General features: G+C 43.4%; 1 protein-coding gene across 4 annotated transcripts in view; it reads right to left on the reverse strand.

Moving 5' to 3' along the window:
* Positions 1-20187, reverse strand: part of ttyh3a (tweety family member 3a) — an 80852-nt gene that overhangs the window by 37191 nt on the left and 23474 nt on the right. For all 4 annotated transcript variants that reach the window (XM_072676373.1, XM_072676372.1, XM_072676375.1 and 1 more), the window contains exon 3: positions 41-152. In XM_072676373.1, coding sequence (XP_072532474.1) covers positions 41-152 — 112 coding nt within the window. The remainder of the gene's footprint in view (positions 1-40; positions 153-20187) is intronic.

Raw genomic sequence — 20187 nt, forward strand, 5'->3', positions numbered from 1 at the left:
ACAGTGTGTTTTAGCAGCAGGCCGTTGATCAGACCCTTACCAGCCTCTGCACTCCGGCCACGGTGCGGTTGGCGTGGCGCAGCGAGTAAGTGAGTCGGTTCACTCCATCGCAGGTCTCTCCGTTCCCGTAGAAACCAACAGCAATGCCGGCGCTGTGGAGGGACAAAGAGAGAGCGGGCATGAGGAGGAGGTGGAAGAACAGAATGGTGGTCATGCATAGTCTAGGAAGAAAGCCCCTGCACAGACAACCTGGCAACCCTGTGGAAGAAGTCAGAAATGCTTTCAGCGCTGCACACAACAGCAGAGAAGCCAATGGAGAAGCCTCCATACAGAAACTCCAACGCCATGATGACCTAAACAGAGGCGCCTCTGAGGACACTGCGATCAGCAGGCTGGGATGAGAAAACATTGCGTTATGGAGAAGAGTTTGCTTCGAAGCTTTGAAAGAAATCAGCTATTCAGATATTTTCTATGCTCTGTAAGGTGAAAAAATTAGGACACCCCATGAAAACCTATTGGCACCATGACTAACGCCAGGCATGGGCCAGAGTAGCATACAGCCACAGCATTGTTGAATGATGGATGGTGCTCTGTCCAATACTTTCGGGAGTTGAAGGTGAAATGGTGATCATCCAACTTCCTGACCTCACTAATGCTCTTGTGGCTGAATGCAATCAATTCCTCACACCAATACTCCTCCAAAATCTAGTAGAAAGCCTTCTTCCCTGGACAGTAGAGACAGTTATGCCAACAAAAGCAGGAAATACCCTTGATTTTGGAAGAAACAATAAATAAGCAGGTGTCCCAATACTTTTGTCCATGTAGCATATTTAATATTTAATATTGAGAGATGGAGGTGATTTAAATAATCAAATAAAAAATGTATAACTACTTCAAACATGCAAAGTCAGATCAGAATCAGGTGCAGAACATCAGCTGCAGATGTTTAATACATAGTTGGAGAGGATTTTGGAGAAGCCGGTCTGATCTAAACCTCAGACATATCAAACTAAAGAAGCATCAGACTGAGAAGCATCTACATTTGAAGGTCAGAAAATCTGATTATTGCCATTTTAACTACCACTGGAGCAGCATTCCCAATTCAGAGCTGTATATTTAACAGTGCGTCTGACCTCCAGGTACTGAACAGTCCAGGTAGTTACAGGCTGGTTCTCTAGGAGGGGAAACACACAGACCAGTCGAGGTCATATGAGGATCAATAGCCCCCTACGCTGAAACCCAACACTCGCGTTCACACTGATGGGCTGTTAAAACAGAAGCCGCTGTGCTGCCGAGACAAACAAATCGATCGTCCAACAGCTCCTACTGACCTACTCCAGAGTCAGGCCACGTGGGGAATGCGCTGCCCCACAACATCAACAGTAGGCCTTCTGACGCTACCGCCAGAAGAGCCTTCCTGCAGTCTACCTGCGGAGGTGTGAAAGTACACTATGTGCACAGTACTGTACTTACACATCAATCTGCCATTACATTAGAACCACCGATGTGAAGTTGAAGTGAAAAACACTGCTCATCTTCATCTACAGGGGCTTCATCAATGGGGTGGGATTTACTCATTGGGCAGCGAGTGAACGGTCAGTTTTTGAAGGTGACGTTGGTGTTAGGAGCAGGATAAATGGGCAAATGTAAGGATCAGAGACACCGACAAGAACCAAACTGGTCTGGCATGCAGTGGTCAGTATCTACCAACCAAAATGGTCCAAGAGAGGACAACCGGTGAACGGGCGAACACCTAGGACTCCATGGCGGCCCCACCTCACAACTTACAGGACTGCTGCCAACATCAGTCTAGCTGAGGTCTTCAGAGGTCTTGTGCTTCAGAAGTCCATGCTTCGACTATTAGATCTACTCAATAATAGGCAGGTGGTACTAATGTTATGGCTATTTGTACTTTGATTCATTGTACTGGACTTACTGCATTCAATATAGTTGGTATATACAGCACTTCTGCACCACTGGTCCACACGGGCATGAGGCCAGTACTGGTATAGAGCTATATATGGTTAAATGTTAACTGACCTGTAAATGGACGTAAAAACACAGATGACCAGTCAACATGTCCTTCTTTACTTCTGACGCCTGCTTGTTACCTCACCACCAGGTGGCACTAGAGCACACCATCCAAGTGGGCATTTCCTCCCCCTTTGATTTCATCCCTCCCTTTCCTTCCCTCCCTCCCTCCGTCCGTCTCTACAGTCTGTCACCCAACTCCATTGTGAAGCACTCAATAGGCGTCACAATCAGCGGCCCCTCGCTGGCAGGGGGGGGTTTCGTGGAGCTCCCGCTGCCCGAACAAAGACCCATTGAGCTGGGGGCCGACATTGCAGCTCTCAGCCGAAGCACCACCACTCAAGGGGAATTTCTTGTGTCTGGTGGCCGGCCGGCCGGCCTGCTCAGCTCTTTGCGAGTAGACTTGCAGACCGCCAGGGATGAAGATGAAGATAAAACAAAGATTTAAAACAAATAATATATAAATAAATAAATAAATAATAAACAAAAAAATTACTGTAATAAAAAAATGAAAATGCTAATATTCACATATTTCAAGAGTCCTGATCGTTTGGTAGATTTAGACATTTATCTTCATATTTCAAGTGCCCTCACTTAAGGTGAGAGGAATTGTCAGCTGTATGTGTCTCAGCATTCTCTGAAGTTCTATTTACTGTGTAGCACACTATACAGACAAAAGTATTGGGACACCCGCTCATTCATTCTTTCTTCTGAAATCAAGAGTATTAAAAAGAGTTAGTGAGGTCAAGATGTTGGTCGATCTCCACCCTACCCCATCCCCATCTTATCTCAAACGTACTGGATGGAGCCCCAACTACCTTTCTAGAGGACACAGCTCTTCCACTGCTCCACAGCTCAATGCTGGGAGGCTTTATACTCCTCTAGCCCACGCCTGGCATTAGGCAGCATGGTGCCAATAGGTTCATGTTGATCTGCTCCAGAGAGTCCTATTCTATTGGCAATACTTCTCTACAGGGGCCAGACAAGCTGTGTGCGTGCATTTGCACATCTGTGTCAGCAATGGGTGCAACTTAAAGTAGCTGAATTTATTTATAATTTATATTATAACTGATTATAAAATATTTTTATTTGTTTTTTCCACAGTCATAACGTTGACTTTTGTTCTGACCTTTTTAAAGTAATATATAATAAAGTATATAATATATATATATGTATTTTATTTGTTCTCTTAAGACAAAAACAACCTTACATTGTTTTATAGATTTATATTATACTCTCAATTTTCTATTATTCAGATAATTTTCCTTTTTATTTGATTTAATATTACTATTTCCTCATTGTACATGAAATAAATAAATAAATAAATACATGAATAAATAGGTGGTTGAATGATTCATTGATTGACTGAAGTCAACAAATACAAACCAAATACAAAAAGTTTGGATGTCCATTTTCCAAAAAACAAACAAAAAAAAAAAAAAGCAGCAGCACACCCATCCCTACTACACTGGTCAGAAATGCCTAATATGGACATGGAGCTGCTGGCCTGGTACTTACTGATTCCAATGCATTAAAAGCAAATGTGAAACTAGGCCAAAGGGTGAGTTGAGCAACCAGTCTGTCTATCAGTAAGAAGTGAAAGCAGCCAGTGTAGTGTGAGCAGTATTCGGGATGTACTCCAGCATACTGGGTACGAGGCACTCCGATTTCCACCCTGCAAATAATGATTAGTGGCTTTTTGTTCGGGGCTGATGCTGGGGCTGGGGCTGGAGCTGGAGCTGGGGCTGGGGCAGGGGCAGGGGCAGGGGCAGGGGCAGGGGCAGGGGCAGGGGCTGGGGCAGGGGCTGGGGCTGGAGCTGGGGCTGGGGCTGGGGCTGGAGCTGGGGCTGGGGCTGGGGCTTGCTGAGACAAGCCTCCGGAGATCGGGAGTAAGACGTCACCCTGTCGCCTCCCCGGGGCCATGCGCTCACGTGACTCTCACATTAGAGTGGCCTAGCTGGAGTTCCCAGCATTCCTATGAGGCAGTAAATCTGACGGATAATCTGCAGGGACTGAGTTAAACAAAGGATCTCACCACCACTAATACATACACACACACACACACACACACACACACACACACACACACACACACACACACACACAGTTACTGCTCTGGGCTTTCACACAGCACAAACGGGACCAGAACCCTGCGTGAGGCTAAACGTCTTCCACTAGTCAACCCACAATCTATCTGCTATCTGTTCTCGTTAGGGGCTGAACGGTTTTCTCTATTAAGGCTCGATGGATTTATCTCAACAATGTTCTGCTGACCAGGCAGGGACGCTGCCTTGAAGACCATCTTTACAGGCGGGGGAAGCAGCAGTATGTTAGTAGTGGCCAAGCGCTAAATCTTCATTACAGGACTAAACTCTGATCGTGTAGACTTGAGCAGGAAACACCATAAAGGGTAACATGACAAACCCTTGGTGGGGTGAGTCAGTCATATCTGAATGGTTCGGGTATCGGCAAGTTTGGCAATTTTAATCCCAATCCAGTCCACGATGTTAATCATTCTCAGCCGGCAGCAGCAGCAGTTTGGACGTTCTCAGAAGGTAAATAAAGGAGTTGAGGTTATTTATTGTGTATTATGACAAGAAACAACGCAACTATAAGTGCAGTTAGTAATGATTAGACACAACCGGCCTCCAAAAATCTGCTAAAAAAAGGTCATAATGAAATCTGAAATGCATAATGAATGAATTAGAAATGTCTACAAAAAACAAGATCTTAATAAAGCCCTAATTTGAGTTCTTTAAAATAAAGCCTTAATTATAATGGATATTAGTATTATTACTGAATTTATAGCTCCTTAAAAACTAGTACTGGTGCTCATTTTCATCCCCGTGAGGTGCAGCTCTCCACTGTAGGACCTGTAGAACACTTTTAAACACATGCACCCCTCTGCTCCTACCCAGCAGCACATCACGGTCAGCGTGGGGATCTCAACCAAGGTGAAACATTCATTTCAGCACTGTAATCCTGAACTCCAGGTGCAGCTCAGTAATGAGTTCTAGTTTATTGACTCGTGCTTAATCGCATACATCCCAACTACAGCGTCCATTATTCAAGGTCAAAGCTGAGGCCACAGATAATTACTCTGGAGGGGAAAACTGCTGACTCTTGCGTGCAGAGACATGTACTGTGTAAAAGATGCACAAGAGGGCTTCAGGCAGGTACAGGGCCTGTAGGATATACTATACTAATCCATGCAGACTGGTGAGGCTCTGATGTAAATAGATCAGCAGAATTATGGGTAACACACTGATTCCGAATCTTGTCTGCATCATATGATACACTATATTGACAAAAGTATTGGGACATGTACTCATTCACTGCTTTTTCTGAAATCAAGGGTCCTAAAAAGAGCTTATCCTGCTTTTGTTGGAGTGTCTGTCTGTCTCTACTGTCCAGGGAGGAAGGCTTTCTGCTAGATGTTGGAGGTGCATTGCTGTTTAGCAAGATCAGGAGGAGGTTGGAGGATGATGATCACCACCCCACCTCATCATCCCCAACTCCTTCCTAAATTACTGGATAGAGCACCATCCATCCATCATTCCAGAGAACAGTGTGTGAATCAATGCTGGGGGGCTTTATACCACTCTAGGCCATGGGTGGCATTAGGCAGCATGATGCCGATATGTTCATGTTTATCTGCTCCAGAGAGTCCTATTCTTTTGGCAATACTTCTCAACTTCTCTACTCTGTTTTCATACATCTGTGTCAGCAACCGGTGCAAATTTAAGTAATTAACATGCCTTTATTAGAAGGGGTGTCCACAAATATTTGGACATATTCGCGTATATGATGGGTTTGCATATTGCAGCCTTATCTATAGATACTGTTTAAAGTAGATCAAATATTGATATGTCCATATTTATTATTAAGGGTGTTCCATGTGTGTGTGTGTGTGTGTGTATATATATATATATATACATACATACATACATACATACATACACACACACACATATATACATATTCTTTTTTCATATCACTGTACATTGGGATATCTGCCAACACATTACAGCAGTGGGACCCAGCTCGGTTTCTGCCTTTCCTACTTTCCTACATCCACTTCCACCTAATACAGTCTCATTTATCAGCTGTTGCAGACAGAACGGCAACTCCAGGACCACTGAGAGTGGTGTGTGGGCCAGGGAGAGGCTGGGTGCACGGCTGCAGCCCTCCAGGCTGTGTGCATCCCCACTGGGCTTGATCTGTGTCATCCATACGGGCCTGCGCTAATCAAAGCACTGCCCAGCAGACCCTCACTAAGCTGATCCACTGCTGTCTGTCTAGACAGACGGCAAAACATTTCCAGACTGTTTCCCAATTACGTTTACGAGGGAAAAAAGGCGACATGCTGCTAATGAAAGCAGCAAGTCGATTCTTCAGTAGATGCTTTTAATTCCTACCATCAAATGACCGATGCCAACAGTTCTTTAAGGGTTCTTTAAGAGGATCTATTCACCCTATATGTCCAAATGTTTGTGGACACCCCTTCTAATTAATGCACTTAGCTACTTTTAGTTGCATCCATTGCTGACAAATGCAATGCACACATCCACTGCCAATAGAAGAGGACTCTCTGGAGCAGGTAAGCATGAACCTATTGCCACCATGCTGCCTAATAATGCCAGGCGTGGGCTAGAGGGGTATAAAGCCCCCCAGCAGCATTGAGCTGTGGAGGAGTTCCATCCAATACTTTTGGGATCACTCTGGGAGTTGGGGATGAGGTGAGGTGGGGTGGGATAAACTCATTTTAATATCCTTGATTTCAGAAGAAACAATGAATGTTCATATAGTCTAGTTCTAGATGACACCTTAAAGAACCGTGTGAAGGTTTAATGGTTCTTTGACTGGTTAAAGAGGTTAAAAGATCTTCACATTGGTGGAAACTCTTTAAAAACATCTCCACATAGCACCACGACGGGGTGCATCCTTGTTACGGGTCAAAGAAGCCTCTTTTATGGGTGCGTAGAACCCTTTTAGAGCTGGGAGCATAGGCCTAAAGCCTATTGATTTGATTGATTATAGTACCCACTATAAATTATCCAGTAGCTGTGATGAAACTAACAGGTAGCTTATGTCATCTGAAGGCATGGAACTGAAGTATGAGCCCATGTTCAGCTCCCTAGGGTTTAAAAATGGTCAACACACCTGATCCAACTAATACAGCCTGTTTTCTGAGCTGAAGCTGGAGTGTTAAGCCAGAGGGATACATGATGTGCAGGACAGAGGTGACCCCAGGACCCTGTGTTAGAAACCATGTACTAGTTCTAGTAAAGGTTCTTGCTTCTAAAGAGCTTCTGTTTGATATTACTATTAGTCAGTGAGGGCTATTCCCAGCCTGGCTTACCCTCACCATCAGTTCAACAAGAATGCCTTGAGTTGATGGGGATTAAGTGGGAACGATGGGCTTGTCAGGGGAGCCTGTGTGTGTGTGTGTGTGTGTGTGTGTGTGTGTGTGTGTGTGCCTGTCAAGCGAACAGGCACTCATGCTTCCTGGAGGGCCGCTAATCTCGTTCCCTTGCACAGTGAGGTTAGGGGTTGAACTGCTGGCCTGCCTGCTCTTTTGACAAAACAAAAGCCCTCCTCTCTCAGCTGGAACACCACTGCAGCAGCCAGCTACGGCTTATGGACAGGAAGCCGGAAACACCGGCAGCGATGTGAACATCCATTTGTTTAGCTCTTCTCCATTCAGGACTGCTCATCTAATTCCACAGCTAGAAAATCGTCTATTTCTATAGGTAGAAAACAATCTGCTCATACTGATAAATAACTTTCCTATAAAAGTCATCCAATTCGATGGTTAGAAAAGCCTCTGTAGTTAGGAAATAATCTACTTCTAAAGTTAGAAAATCATTTGTCCATAGGTAGAAAATCCTCTATAGTTAGAAAAGCAGCTATTTCTATAGGTAGAAAATCCTCTATAGTTAGAAAAGCAGCTATTTCTATAGGTAGAAAATACTCTATAGTGGGTTGAAAATTATCTACAGTTATAAAATCCTATTTCTACAAGCAGAAAATCACTTTAAGAGAATCTTTTATTTCTATAGGTAGAATATCCTCTATAGTTAGAAAATATTTTATTTCTATAGGTAGAAAATCCTCTATAGTTACATATTTTATTTCTATAGGTAGAAAATCCTCTATAGTTACATATTTTATTTCTATAGGTAGAAAATCCTCTATAGTTAGAAAAACGTCTTCTATAAGTAGAAAACCAACTACTTGTACAGTTAGAAAGCCATCCATTTCGCTAGTTACGAAACTCTCCTATTTCTATGGTTAGAAAAGCATATAGACTTCAAGTTACAAAAATGATCTTTTATTAGTAAACCATCCAAAGTAGGACATTTATTTCTATAGTTAGAAAATCATCTTGACCTCTATTTTGATTTTCTCAGTTAGAAAATCAAAAGTGAAAAAAAAAAAATCTGTTTATACGGTCTGAAGGTCACCTACTCCTATAGTTAGTTTTATTTTTCCGTCTGAAGTTCACTCTAGAGATCTGCTACCTGACCCCGAGAACAAAACAGGGTTTCAGTGTTTACATAAACAAGAAGCAAACTTAAAATTCTTATTTCACGCTAGTTTTACAGCATAGTTTCTATTTAATGATACACACCAAGTAATAAACCAGAACACTTTGCCTTTTCTTCCTACAATATTAAATTAAGCAAATGGAGAGCAAGTCTTTATTAAAATGCGCTGATGTGTGTTATCGTAGAGAATATATATAACTTTACCCATTTGTTTGCATTTGACTGTATACATCAAAATCTTTGTTTTCCAGTGATGTTTCCTCTTTCACTTGGACAGGGTGGAAATACTGTAATGTTCAAAATGTGCCAAAACTGGCAAGTTCAAACACAGTACCACCCCCCATCACATACTGGGGCATAACAGATTACTTATTAGAGCTCTTCTATGCTTATTATAGAGGCCAGCAGGAGCTGTACACTGAGCTACAGCTGACCAGCTGAGTGATGCTATATGCTCCTTTGATGTGGATTCAATGTCAGGGCAAGAGCTGATTAGCATAAATGCGGTTTGGCTTCTCAAGTCTAGCGATGGATTTCCATAATCTTCAATTATGCAACGGCACAACTAAAACAGGCCTAAAGCAGGTTAATATCCGACCCCGCAACTCCGGCTAAGCGCTTCCAAAAACACTGACGTGCAACTTCCAGAAAACAGAAGTCAGATGACAAAGTTCTGGGGTTTTTTTCCCTGAACCGAAAGCACCAAAACAAGCCTCATCACACGGTTGAGAGCTTCACATGTGGATGAATGACTAATTTACTACCGACAACAGAACTAAACCCAAAGCAGAGCACGAAACAGACACGGGTGCTTTGTCTTTTAACCAAAGATCCGGCATCAGGAACGCAGTACAGAGACTGCGAAATGGCGTGACCCATTTTCCTCTCGAAACCAACTTCGTCCATAGGTTATTTCCAGGCACCATTCCGTCAACTCAGTTTAGCTCTCTCTTTATACGGTGTAATGCATCTGAAGCCATTCCCTTTAGTCTAAATAATGTATACGCGAAGAAAACCTCTCACCAAGCCAAAGCCTTATTTCTGGAGTGAATACAAACCTGGCTCTGCACCGCACCGCATAAAACTTCATTCCAACCTGGCAGCACATACACACAGCATTTCCTCTCCACTTCTGCTCCTATTTAAGCCTTAGTGGTTTATTTAAAGAAAGACTCCAACCACAATTAGCGCTTCCAATCCGCAAAGCATGACTCACACTTTCAGAGGCACGGCCATTTTCAGTCATTCCACGGTACGCACTGTGCCCATCACTCCATCACCACCTTTATGGGATGAAGCCAAATTCGCTCCCTATTTGACGTCAAGTGCACTACATGGCATGAAGAAGCCATTAGCTCATGCCCAAAGCAGTTCAACCTTATATGGAGTAAAGCTTTCACATGAACCCGTAAAAATCCACATTCCTCACTTGCAGACCCAAATAGTCTGCTGTAAAGACTGGTGGTTCATTTAGTATTGTTTTTAAACCAGGGATACCGCTCAGATACCACCATGCCTGCATGATCCCTTGCTTGCCCCTCCTCCTTGTTTCCGCTGCACTTGAGTAAACAGAGCAGGCTGCTGAAGGCTGTGTGTGTGGATTTAGTGGTTTCTCCGAGCTGGATTACTTATTAAGGGTTGATGACGGGTCGAGGGCACTGCTGGTTAAATAACGCGAGGTTTTTTCCCCCTATTTTCTCCCCACTTTAGAAAGGCAAATACCCCCCCATCCCCACCTCACATGCAACATCCCTGATGGCTCCAACACAGCGGCTACAAGACGCCCCGGCTACCAGACGCCAGTGACGGCAAGCACCATCTTCTCACCCTACAGAGAGAAAGGCAAATTGTGCTCTCTCGGGGCTCCGGCTGCCGATGGCTAGCAGCATGAATGGGATTCGAACCAACAACATCCTCTAATCACAGTGACAGTGCCTTAGTCGTCTGGATTACCAACACCCCCCACCCTTGCTCTGAGTTATGAGTCCGGAGGCTGAAAAAAATGCCAAGATGTGCAAGAGGTGCCTACTTTAAAGAATCTAAAATATCAGATATATTCTGCAATTGTTTAACACTTGACTAAATAAGAACATTTTAAAATACTGAAGGTTTTGAGGGGCACTGTATTCAGCACAGGACAGCATTTGAATCATCATTTTTATGATGATGTCCATCCTGCATCCATGCCTTTTGTCTGCGATTATATTTATTATTATATAATAATAAATATTGCGTATTGTGAAAATGTCTTTAAATATCATGATATAATATTATTCCACGTCGCCCAGCCCTAATACCAACTAGTTTTTAAGCATGAAGTATAGAGGGAAGAGTCACAGTTGAGCATACGCAAACATCCACAACCATACTCACACCATTGTCCCACTATGCAATGTGAAACAGAGGGAGGAGCTACTCGTATGGTAAAGTTGCAGCAAGTGCAGGGCCAATGCCGGTCAGAGAACTTGCAGTGACGCATGTTGGCATAGCAACGCCTCATTACTTCCTGTTAGTATGAAACGGGTTAGGATGTTAATTTTTAGTGCATTAACCTGAGATACCTGCGCTACTAAGATTAGTGTACTTGGTCTATAGTCTACGCTACATATGAAATTGGGACGCAGTCAAGGACTAAGTAAAGCAGAGCTCAGTGCACATCTCAGGTATGTATGTATGCATGTATGTGTGGCTGGAGAGCGCAAATACAAGTACATCATCTACATTCTCTCAGGCATCCACCGAGACTTCACAGGAAGCTTAACGGAAGTATCTGACCTCAGCAGCAAATCTCCAAAGACTGAAAGGCTGTAGTGTTCATGTGAAAAACAGGCTTCGCATGCAGGCTTATTCAGCAGTAAAGCTTCCTTCAGCCCAAATTCCATATCGAGAAGGACGCAATCGACTCCAACCAAAGCTGTGTTTCGAACCTATTATTATTATTTCCAGACAGACTGTGATTTATGGTGCGTGCTCTGGTGGGAGGGAAGTGGTATGAAGCACTAAATTCAGTCTTGAGCTGCACTAGGACAGAATCCGTAGGACTTGAGCTGAATATACCTTTTCAGAAGTGGTGCAACAAGGCATTCAGGCATGAGGAAACGTGAGGATTGTGGAGATGGGCACGATTAGATGCATTCTATTTATTTATATGGCAGCTAATGCAAAAGTGGGAATCCGCATAAATCAGATCGGCATGACATGATGCTCAGGGTTGGATAAACATTTGCACTAGCCATTCGGGCCACCAAGTCAATGAGTCTTGCGGCCAAAACTAAGTTCAAGTTTATTTATATAGCAGCTTGACAGAGATCTGGGTCCGACCCCCAAGTGACCAAGCCAATGGAGACAGTGGCAGGAAAAACTCCCTCAGAGCAAGAAGAGGAAGAAACCTAGAAAGGAACCAAGACTTGAAGGAGGAGCCCGTCCTCCTCTGGTGAACACTGGATGGTTAAATTAAGAACAGTAAAAACATGAACTAATGACTGATTAATAATGATTACATAGTCATGATACACAGAGTCCACCCCAAGTGCTCAGATATAGGAAAAACTGGCCAGCGATGTATCAGTATCGCCCAATTTTCAACCAAAATTTGCAGCAAATGCAGCGAAATGTCTCTCTAGATGGAACTATTGAGCTTGATCAGATACACACTAGTGATCCAACACACATGCCCAGAGTGGTGGGCCTTGCACAAGGGCCTGGGTCTCAAACCCACAACCCTGTCACCAATAGCCGGGTGTCCTAACCAGTGCAGTGAGTAGCAAAACACAGCAGAGCTACCAAAAAAACACTAACCGAATACCCCTCCCCAGAGTCCATTACTCAGCCCAGTGCAGTGAGTAGCAGAACAAAGCAGAGCTAACAAACGCCACTAACTGAATACCCCTCCCCAGAGTCCATTACTCAGCCCAGTGCAGTGAGTAGCAGAACAAAGCAGAGCTACCAAAAAAACACTAACCGAATACCCCTCCCCACAGTCCATTACTCAGCCCAGTGCAGTGAGTAGCAGAACAAAGCAGAGCTACCAAAAAAACACTAACCGAATACCCCTCCCCAGAGTCCATTACTCAGCCCAGTGCAGTGAGTAGCAGAACAAAGCAGAGCTACCAAAAAAACACTAACCGAATACCCCTCCCCAGAGTCCATTACTCAGCCCAGTGCAGTGAGTAGCAGAACAAAGCAGAGCTAACAAACGCCACTAACCGAATACCCCTCCCCAGAGTCCATTACTCAGCCCAGTGCAGTGAGTAGCAGAACAAAGCAGAGCTAACAAACGCCACTAACCGAATACCCCCCCCAGAGTCCATTACTCAGCCCAGTGCAGTGAGTAGCAGAACAAAGCAGAGCTAACAAACGCCACTAACCGAATACCCCTCCCCAGAGTCCATTACTCAGCCCAGTGCAGTGAGTAGCAGAACAAAGCAGAGCTAACAAACGCCACTAACCGAATACCCCCCCAGAGTCCATTACTCAGCCCAGTGCAGTGAGTAGCAGAACAAAGCAGAGCTAACAAACACCACTAACCACATAATCCAGCAAACAATGCTGACCGCAGAAACACTCGGAAAGCTAAAGGAATCACGTCCGAAGTGATGGAATGTGGATGCTAACCCTATTTAGTTGCATTTGCCTTTTGAGCTTTTTGAGCCGTGCAGCTGGAGCATGAGACTTCACAGATTCTTACAGCTGGTGCTCTGAGACCCACAGCTGGCACCAACTCTGACCAACTAGTCTAGCAGTTTGTTAGAGGAAAGAGAGGCAAAGAAAATGAATATTCTAAATATTTGCCATTTTCAGTGGCCAAAAAGTGGCCAATGTTGTGGTCAGGGGCACTAAACAACAGGTCTAGACCGGGACATGCGTCACACTCCAAACGTAACCCAGACCAGTGTGTCATACATTAACGCCTCCAAGCTTAAGTCTTATTAGCAGTCTGCACAACAACATGTTTGCACATACAGTCCTGTCCAGAGGTTTCAGGCACATAATCACAGGTTATTGCAGTGGTCACCAACCCCCTACTTGGACTTCCTTCTGGGTTTCACCTCCAAGCCAAATCTAAACACACTTCACTCAGCTAATCAAATGAGGTCCATCAGGTGGGGTTACATTTACATTTACAGTATTTAGCTGACGCTCTTATTCAGAGGTGAGGCCTTATCCTCATATTACAGAGGTGGTCCAATGTAGTGTGAGGAGTCTTATTGGTGTAGCGCAGCACAGTCACCCAGACCGGGAATCAAAACTGGCAGGTAGTGGTGTTATCTGTTGCGCCACATCAACCACTTCACCAGCTAGACTGGGGGTTGATTGGGGTTGCGCACTAAAGTAGATCTCCAGGGGTAAGGTTGATGGTCGCTGGTTTATGGAGACCTCTGTGAGTTCAGTGAGGTTCAACAGACAAACTATGATCAATCTGCTGCCGGCTCATTCACAAGTGAAGAGGAATAAACAGAGGTTTCCGTCTGGGTTTCTGGATGGCAACCTGCCATTCTCTGCCTGATAGAGAATGCAGAGGCAGTAAGCAGGAGGCAGGGCTGTATAAAAGACTGTTTGTGTCTGTGTGTGTGTGTGTGTGTGTGTGTATATCTGTCTCACGGTCCGTCCCCTGATAGAGTAATTTTGATTCAGAGCTTTGAAGCACAGCCAAGACTATGAGAGTGTGTGTGTGTGTGTGTGTGAGTGCTCTATCTTAGTGATATTAAACCCACACAGGTCCAAACACACAGCGGAAACAGCAGATGCTGATTAAAACGCTCACTGGTAGGGATAGACAGCATGGGCCAAATGCCAGATTTAAGCTAGCGCAGACCAGATCACACACTGTAGGTGAGAATGGTGAGACTCAATAATACACTGAGAGCACAGTATCATACTCCACCACTCTACTGGTCAAAAGTTTTAGAACACCCCACATTTTTCTCAGGAGCATGGCCTAGGTGTTCTAAAACTTTTGACCGGTGTCGTGTACAGGAAACACAATCTGACAACAGGAGTTGGAACGTCACTTTTCCCAGCGGATTCCTTCTCTGCCACAGCGCATCCGTCTCTCCCCGGGAAGGGTCCAGATGCGCTCCAAGAGAATTTCACAGGAAGAGAGACGATGCCTCTGCATGCATAAACTCTCTCACTCGCCCGTCAGAAAGAGAGAGAGAGAGAGATAAAGAGTGTGCCCGTATAAGAGAGAGCAAGAGCAAGAGCGAGAGACTATTCACCGCTTGCTAACTCTTCAGGATATTATCTTGATGACGGTAAGTGCGGGCTCTGCTGTTAGTGCTCTGCTGTCGTTACTCAACTGGGGACTCCAAGAGACCGAAAGTGCCATCATTCATACAAGAGTCAAGAGGCACCATTACAGCTCCGACAGCCACACAATTCACCTCCCAGCCACAGGATATACAGCTATTCCTATACGGAATAGGGGGCAGTGGTGGCTCAGCGGTTAGAGCGCCGGGCTATCGATAACAAGGTTGTGTGTTCGATTCCCGAGCTCAGCAAGCTGCCACTGTTGGACCCTTGAGCAAGGCCCTTTACCCTCTCTGCTCCCTGGGCGCTGGAGTCGGATGGCCACCTGGGTGTGTGTGTACTCACTGCCCCTAGTTCACTAGTGAGTGTGTGTGTGTTCACTACCACAGATGGGTTAAATGCGGAGGACAGTGTATACTGTAACGTGACAAATACGTGCACCTTGAATAGGAATAACAAAAAACCCATAACTACCTCTAAATGTCTGAATCGAGCTGCTATAAACTACTAGAATTTAATAAAAATAAATAAATATTAAAAGTAAAAGAGTCGTATTCAAGACCTATAAGTCAAAAGTTAGGCCGAAAAGTAGAAACATCAATATGCTAGACACTTTTTCCGTCTATATATTTTTTATTGGTTTGTTGAATTTGTTGAACACCCCTTTTCTCCTAATTCTGTGCTGCCAATTAAGCCACCCGTTCGTAGCTTCCCCTGGCGCCAGCAATTCTCCCGACACTAGGAGGGCTAGAAGCACTTGACTTCCAGGTCACCTCCATTACCTGCAAAGCCAGCCATCGCCTTTTTTCACTGTTGCCGGCCAGCCGACACACTCCGAGGACAGCACCAGGGCCCCTGCCCTGCCACACCAGCTAACAGACGCCTGTTTCGGTCAACATCACTTCAAGAGTGACGAGGGGAGACCATGCCGCCACCAGCTGTGCTCTCTCAGACTCCGGCTGCCGTTAGCAAAGCGGCATGGCTTGGGATTTGAACCCGTGACCCCTGGGCCTACATTTTTCAAATGGCCATTTTAAACTGGGTTTGATCTTTCTTTGATCTGATAGAATCTAACTTGACTGATCTAAAAAGTAAGCAAAAGAAGTCCATATTGAAACCTTTGATATTGGAGCTTAGCTTTTTTACTTTAGAGCAGGAAATGCTAGGCTAACACTGCTAACAAACACTCAACAAAGACGGTCATCAGTCTCAGCTCTGTAAATAAACACCCGATACCGTCTCTCAGTCGACTCAAAACACACTCGGATCTTCATTTGTTTCAAGCAGACACATCTATGCGGTTTAGAACACAGTACAGCGTCCTTTAGTCTATACTAAATTAATTGTACTGCTCTAATTTTAGCTTTAATGTAGAAATAGTGTCGACTAAATCATTAATGTACAGTAAACTTGTTTGTGTAGCTTTTTGACAGATTTTGATAGCAAGCAAATGAAGATTTTGGACATGTAATTAATGAAATGAGACCGGTGAGAGTCCAAATCCAGTGTCTGTTAGCAATGTTAGCCTAGAATTTTAGCCAGAAGTTACAGCACACAACATGCCTTGGCTGGTCGACTATATATTTTTTATATTTGAATTATGTAAACTTTATTTTTCACTAAACATTTGCATTAAACCTGCAGAAGGACCTCCTGTGAACAGCTATCACAGCTAGCCTCTCAAAGCAGCATTATATGACGAATTGGTATTTTCTGGCTTCTGGGCTCCCCCTACTGGTGAGGAGTGTAATTCACTTTTACTCCACTGGAGTTAATAAAATGACACATTGAACACCTGCAAACCTTCAGTCTGATCATCCACCACCCAGGAGCAGCCTGATGCACTCGCTGTGGTGTGGGCTGGATGTGAGCAATGAGAAACTGAAGCTCTATGAACACTGAACAGGAGAGGAGTGTGTGTGTGTGTGTGTTTATATTTTATAGGCAGCTGATCAGCACTGATAGCCTGATGATCCGATATTGGGATTACAGTCAGAGATTTCCATATAGGGCTGGGCGATATGACCATATTCAGCATTACCGTGATAAGATACATCCCCCAATGTGCTTCTCTGAGCAGATCATGGACGAGGTCTGCAAGTCTAGAACATCAAGCATCACCTTTCATTACAAACTAGTTCTGTTGCTCTCACCTGTCCATTCAGACTATACTAGGCCGTATCATTTCTGCAGGTAACTCAGCACTCCATTTTTGCATGTGAACGCTCTTACTTCAAGTCAGATTTATTTATATAGCTTTTTACAACTGTTGTCGTCACAAAGCAGCTTTACATAATTATTAATTAGTAAAAGACAGAGACGAAAAAAAAAACGTCAGAAGACATGAAGGATCAAAGACCCCCAGTGAGCAAGCCAACGGCGACAGTGGCAAGGAGAAACTCCCTCAGAGCTGGAGGAAGAAACCTTGGGAGGAACCAAGACTCACAAGGGGGACCCGACCCGTCCTCCTCTGATCAGAACTATTTAAACATTAATGATAAAAATGACCAAACCAGGTATATCAGATAGTTAATAGTGGTGATATTAATAGTGCAGATAGTTACGAGTCCATTTAGGTTTTAACATGGTCATTAAACAGGTAGCAGTGGTAGGAGGGTGTGCCGCTGGCCTGGTATGGGTGGTAGTGGGTGGGGGGCCTGATGGTCACTTGCATATAATCAGTGTTGGCCACAATCAAACCAACCACATCCAACCATATCTCCAAAACAGCAACAGCAATGAAAAAAAAAACTGCTTAACGTTCAACAGAAGTCAAAAAGTCAAAAGATTTTATTCCTAGTCATTTTGGAGAATTTTTATTCGGCCATTCATCACGACACTAGCTAGTTCTGACAGCAAAAAGGACAACTGCTAGACTTCAAAAGTGAAAAATGTCCAAAATAGAGATACTTTTTTTTTATAACAATAACAACAACAATATACAGTATTTTTGCTAAAATGTACAACATATGCCAATAAACATCTACATAAAAGCCTAAAGTACATATTTATATAGTGAGTATTTCATTAAAAACCTTTAGCACCGACGCGGAGGCTGGTGTAATAACCTCCAGCGCAAGGTCGACAGCTTTCAGATGAACTTCCCCTTCTTTTTTCCCCAGGATACGTGAATGTGCGTCAAGCCTGTGGCTCCCATGAAAAAGTTTCAATATGGCCCACCATGTGGACGAGCCTGACATCGCTGGCATAACGGCAGGAGCCAGGCCTGTGTCCTGTGTAGCAAGGAAAGGTGTTGCCATAGCAACCGGCTTTTTTTTCTTTTTTGCGGCAGGATGTCTGGCCGGACAATAGCGGAGCCCCGATTTTCCCACCAACCTGCCGTCGTCACTCCATTCCGCTCGGACCATCAGCACAACAAAGGAGAGCGCATTACTAATTCAGCTGACCATGTTTGTAAAAGGACTGCCCAGACTGCTTTTCTGCAATGTGGTGGTGAAACCCTCGTCCGAGAGGGGGTGGGGGGGGTGTTATGGGGGAGTGTGCATGGCGGGCAGCTAACCAAGTTTAAGCCCCTGGTCTTTGTTGTGGGTGGACAATATGGATGGTACCCTACTTAAGAGCCCACAGCTGACTGTAGCTCGTCTGAGCCAGAAGGGAATCGCTGCTCATTAAAGATTGATAGAGTGGCTCAGGGTCGCAGTATCTCGTTGAGCAGACAGCTAAAACGCACAGCCTACGACATACACCATGTGCAAAAGTTTGTGGACACCTCCTCCTTCAGAGCTGCCTTTGAAATCAAGGGTAATAACAGGGAGTCGTTTTCCCTTTGCTGCAGTAACTGCCTCTACTCTTCTGCGAAGGCCTTACGCTAGATTCTGGAACAGGCAGGGCTTTATACCCCTCTACCTACCGGATGGCATGGCAATAGGCAATAGGCTATAGGCTTTTCAATGCCGTTATAGTAGCTGAACTCACTCATTAAGAGCAGTGTCTGGATACTTTTGCACCAATAGTGCATCACTGAATGAAGTGCATCAGTGAAGCAGTGTCTGGCAGGACATGTTATCAGTCTGGCTAATTTCAATAATGGCTACTAGGGGTCACAGTTCGGTCCACTTTACAGTCTGGACCAATGGCTGGGACGATACGGCAAAAATAACAAAAGCAATATCACAATATTTAAAGCCATTTTCACAATATACAATATTTTGACATGGAGAAACTGCACCAGTAGTGTCAGATTTCAAATACAGCTATCCTTATACTAGAGATGCACCGATCAGATATTAGGATCGATTATCGGCCCTAATATTAACAAAATTAGCTGGATTGGGTATCGGATAATTAGGCCAATTCATGAAACGGATCCTTTAACTATAATTTGCTGTTGAGAGGTTGACCTAAATGTTCACATGTTTGCAATGTTTGTCAAAGTTACTTATTTATTCTCAGGTTCAGCTGCTAGATTTTATTTATATTTTTAATTTTATTTAAAAAAAAAGATTGATTACTGTTTGTGTGTTTGACAAAGTGAAGCTACTTATTTTCAGTTTTGTCTGATATATTTTATTTACTTTAATATATTTTAAGAAGCTTGACTTCTTTTGTATTTTGAATTTGAATGCTGTGTCCTGCACAATTGTTTATTTTAGTGACAAATAATTTTGCAATTTGGTACATTTATATCAGTGTGTTAATTTGTTATATTTTGTTTTACAAAGTTAGTAAAGTAACGTTTAAGTCAATCCAGATGCCTTAAGTCTCTCCCACATGATGAAGTATACATTTAATTAGTTTAACAATGGTATTGGATTGGTTTGGGTATCAACCGATGTGCAAAGTTTATGTATCTGTATCAGTATCGGAACTGCAAAAAGCTGGATCGGTGCATCCCTACTTTATATTATTCCATTCTTGATTACAATCCTTTACTATCCTGTACTATGATTATTATTTAAAATTGCATGCACTCCATCCAATTAAACAGAACTAATTAAGCTCTTTGTAAAAGTTTAATTGGTTATTATTCTTATTATTCTTCAGGCATGGACTATATGCTCCGACATGCTCAAAAAATGTATATTATGAATATTGTGAATCTTCATAAAATATATCACAATACAATAAAATACTGGAACCTCATAATTAACATTAAAATGAAAAAATACAATTATATTAATATTTATATGATTGTCTGTAAATGAAGGAAATGCAAAGTAAGGAATTCATTGTCTGGTGTAACTGCTTGTTTCTGCTGTGCACATGAATGCAGAACCATTTACTCACTACACTGATCTTTATTTCAATAATAATTAAGATATTATGGAATTACAAAAACTAATTAAATAAACAAATAAATAAACACATATTATATAAAAAATAAAATCTTTAAATC

Source organism: Salminus brasiliensis, chromosome 3 (genome assembly GCF_030463535.1).
Source record: "Salminus brasiliensis chromosome 3, fSalBra1.hap2, whole genome shotgun sequence".
Lineage (NCBI taxonomy): Eukaryota > Metazoa > Chordata > Actinopteri > Characiformes > Bryconidae > Salminus > Salminus brasiliensis.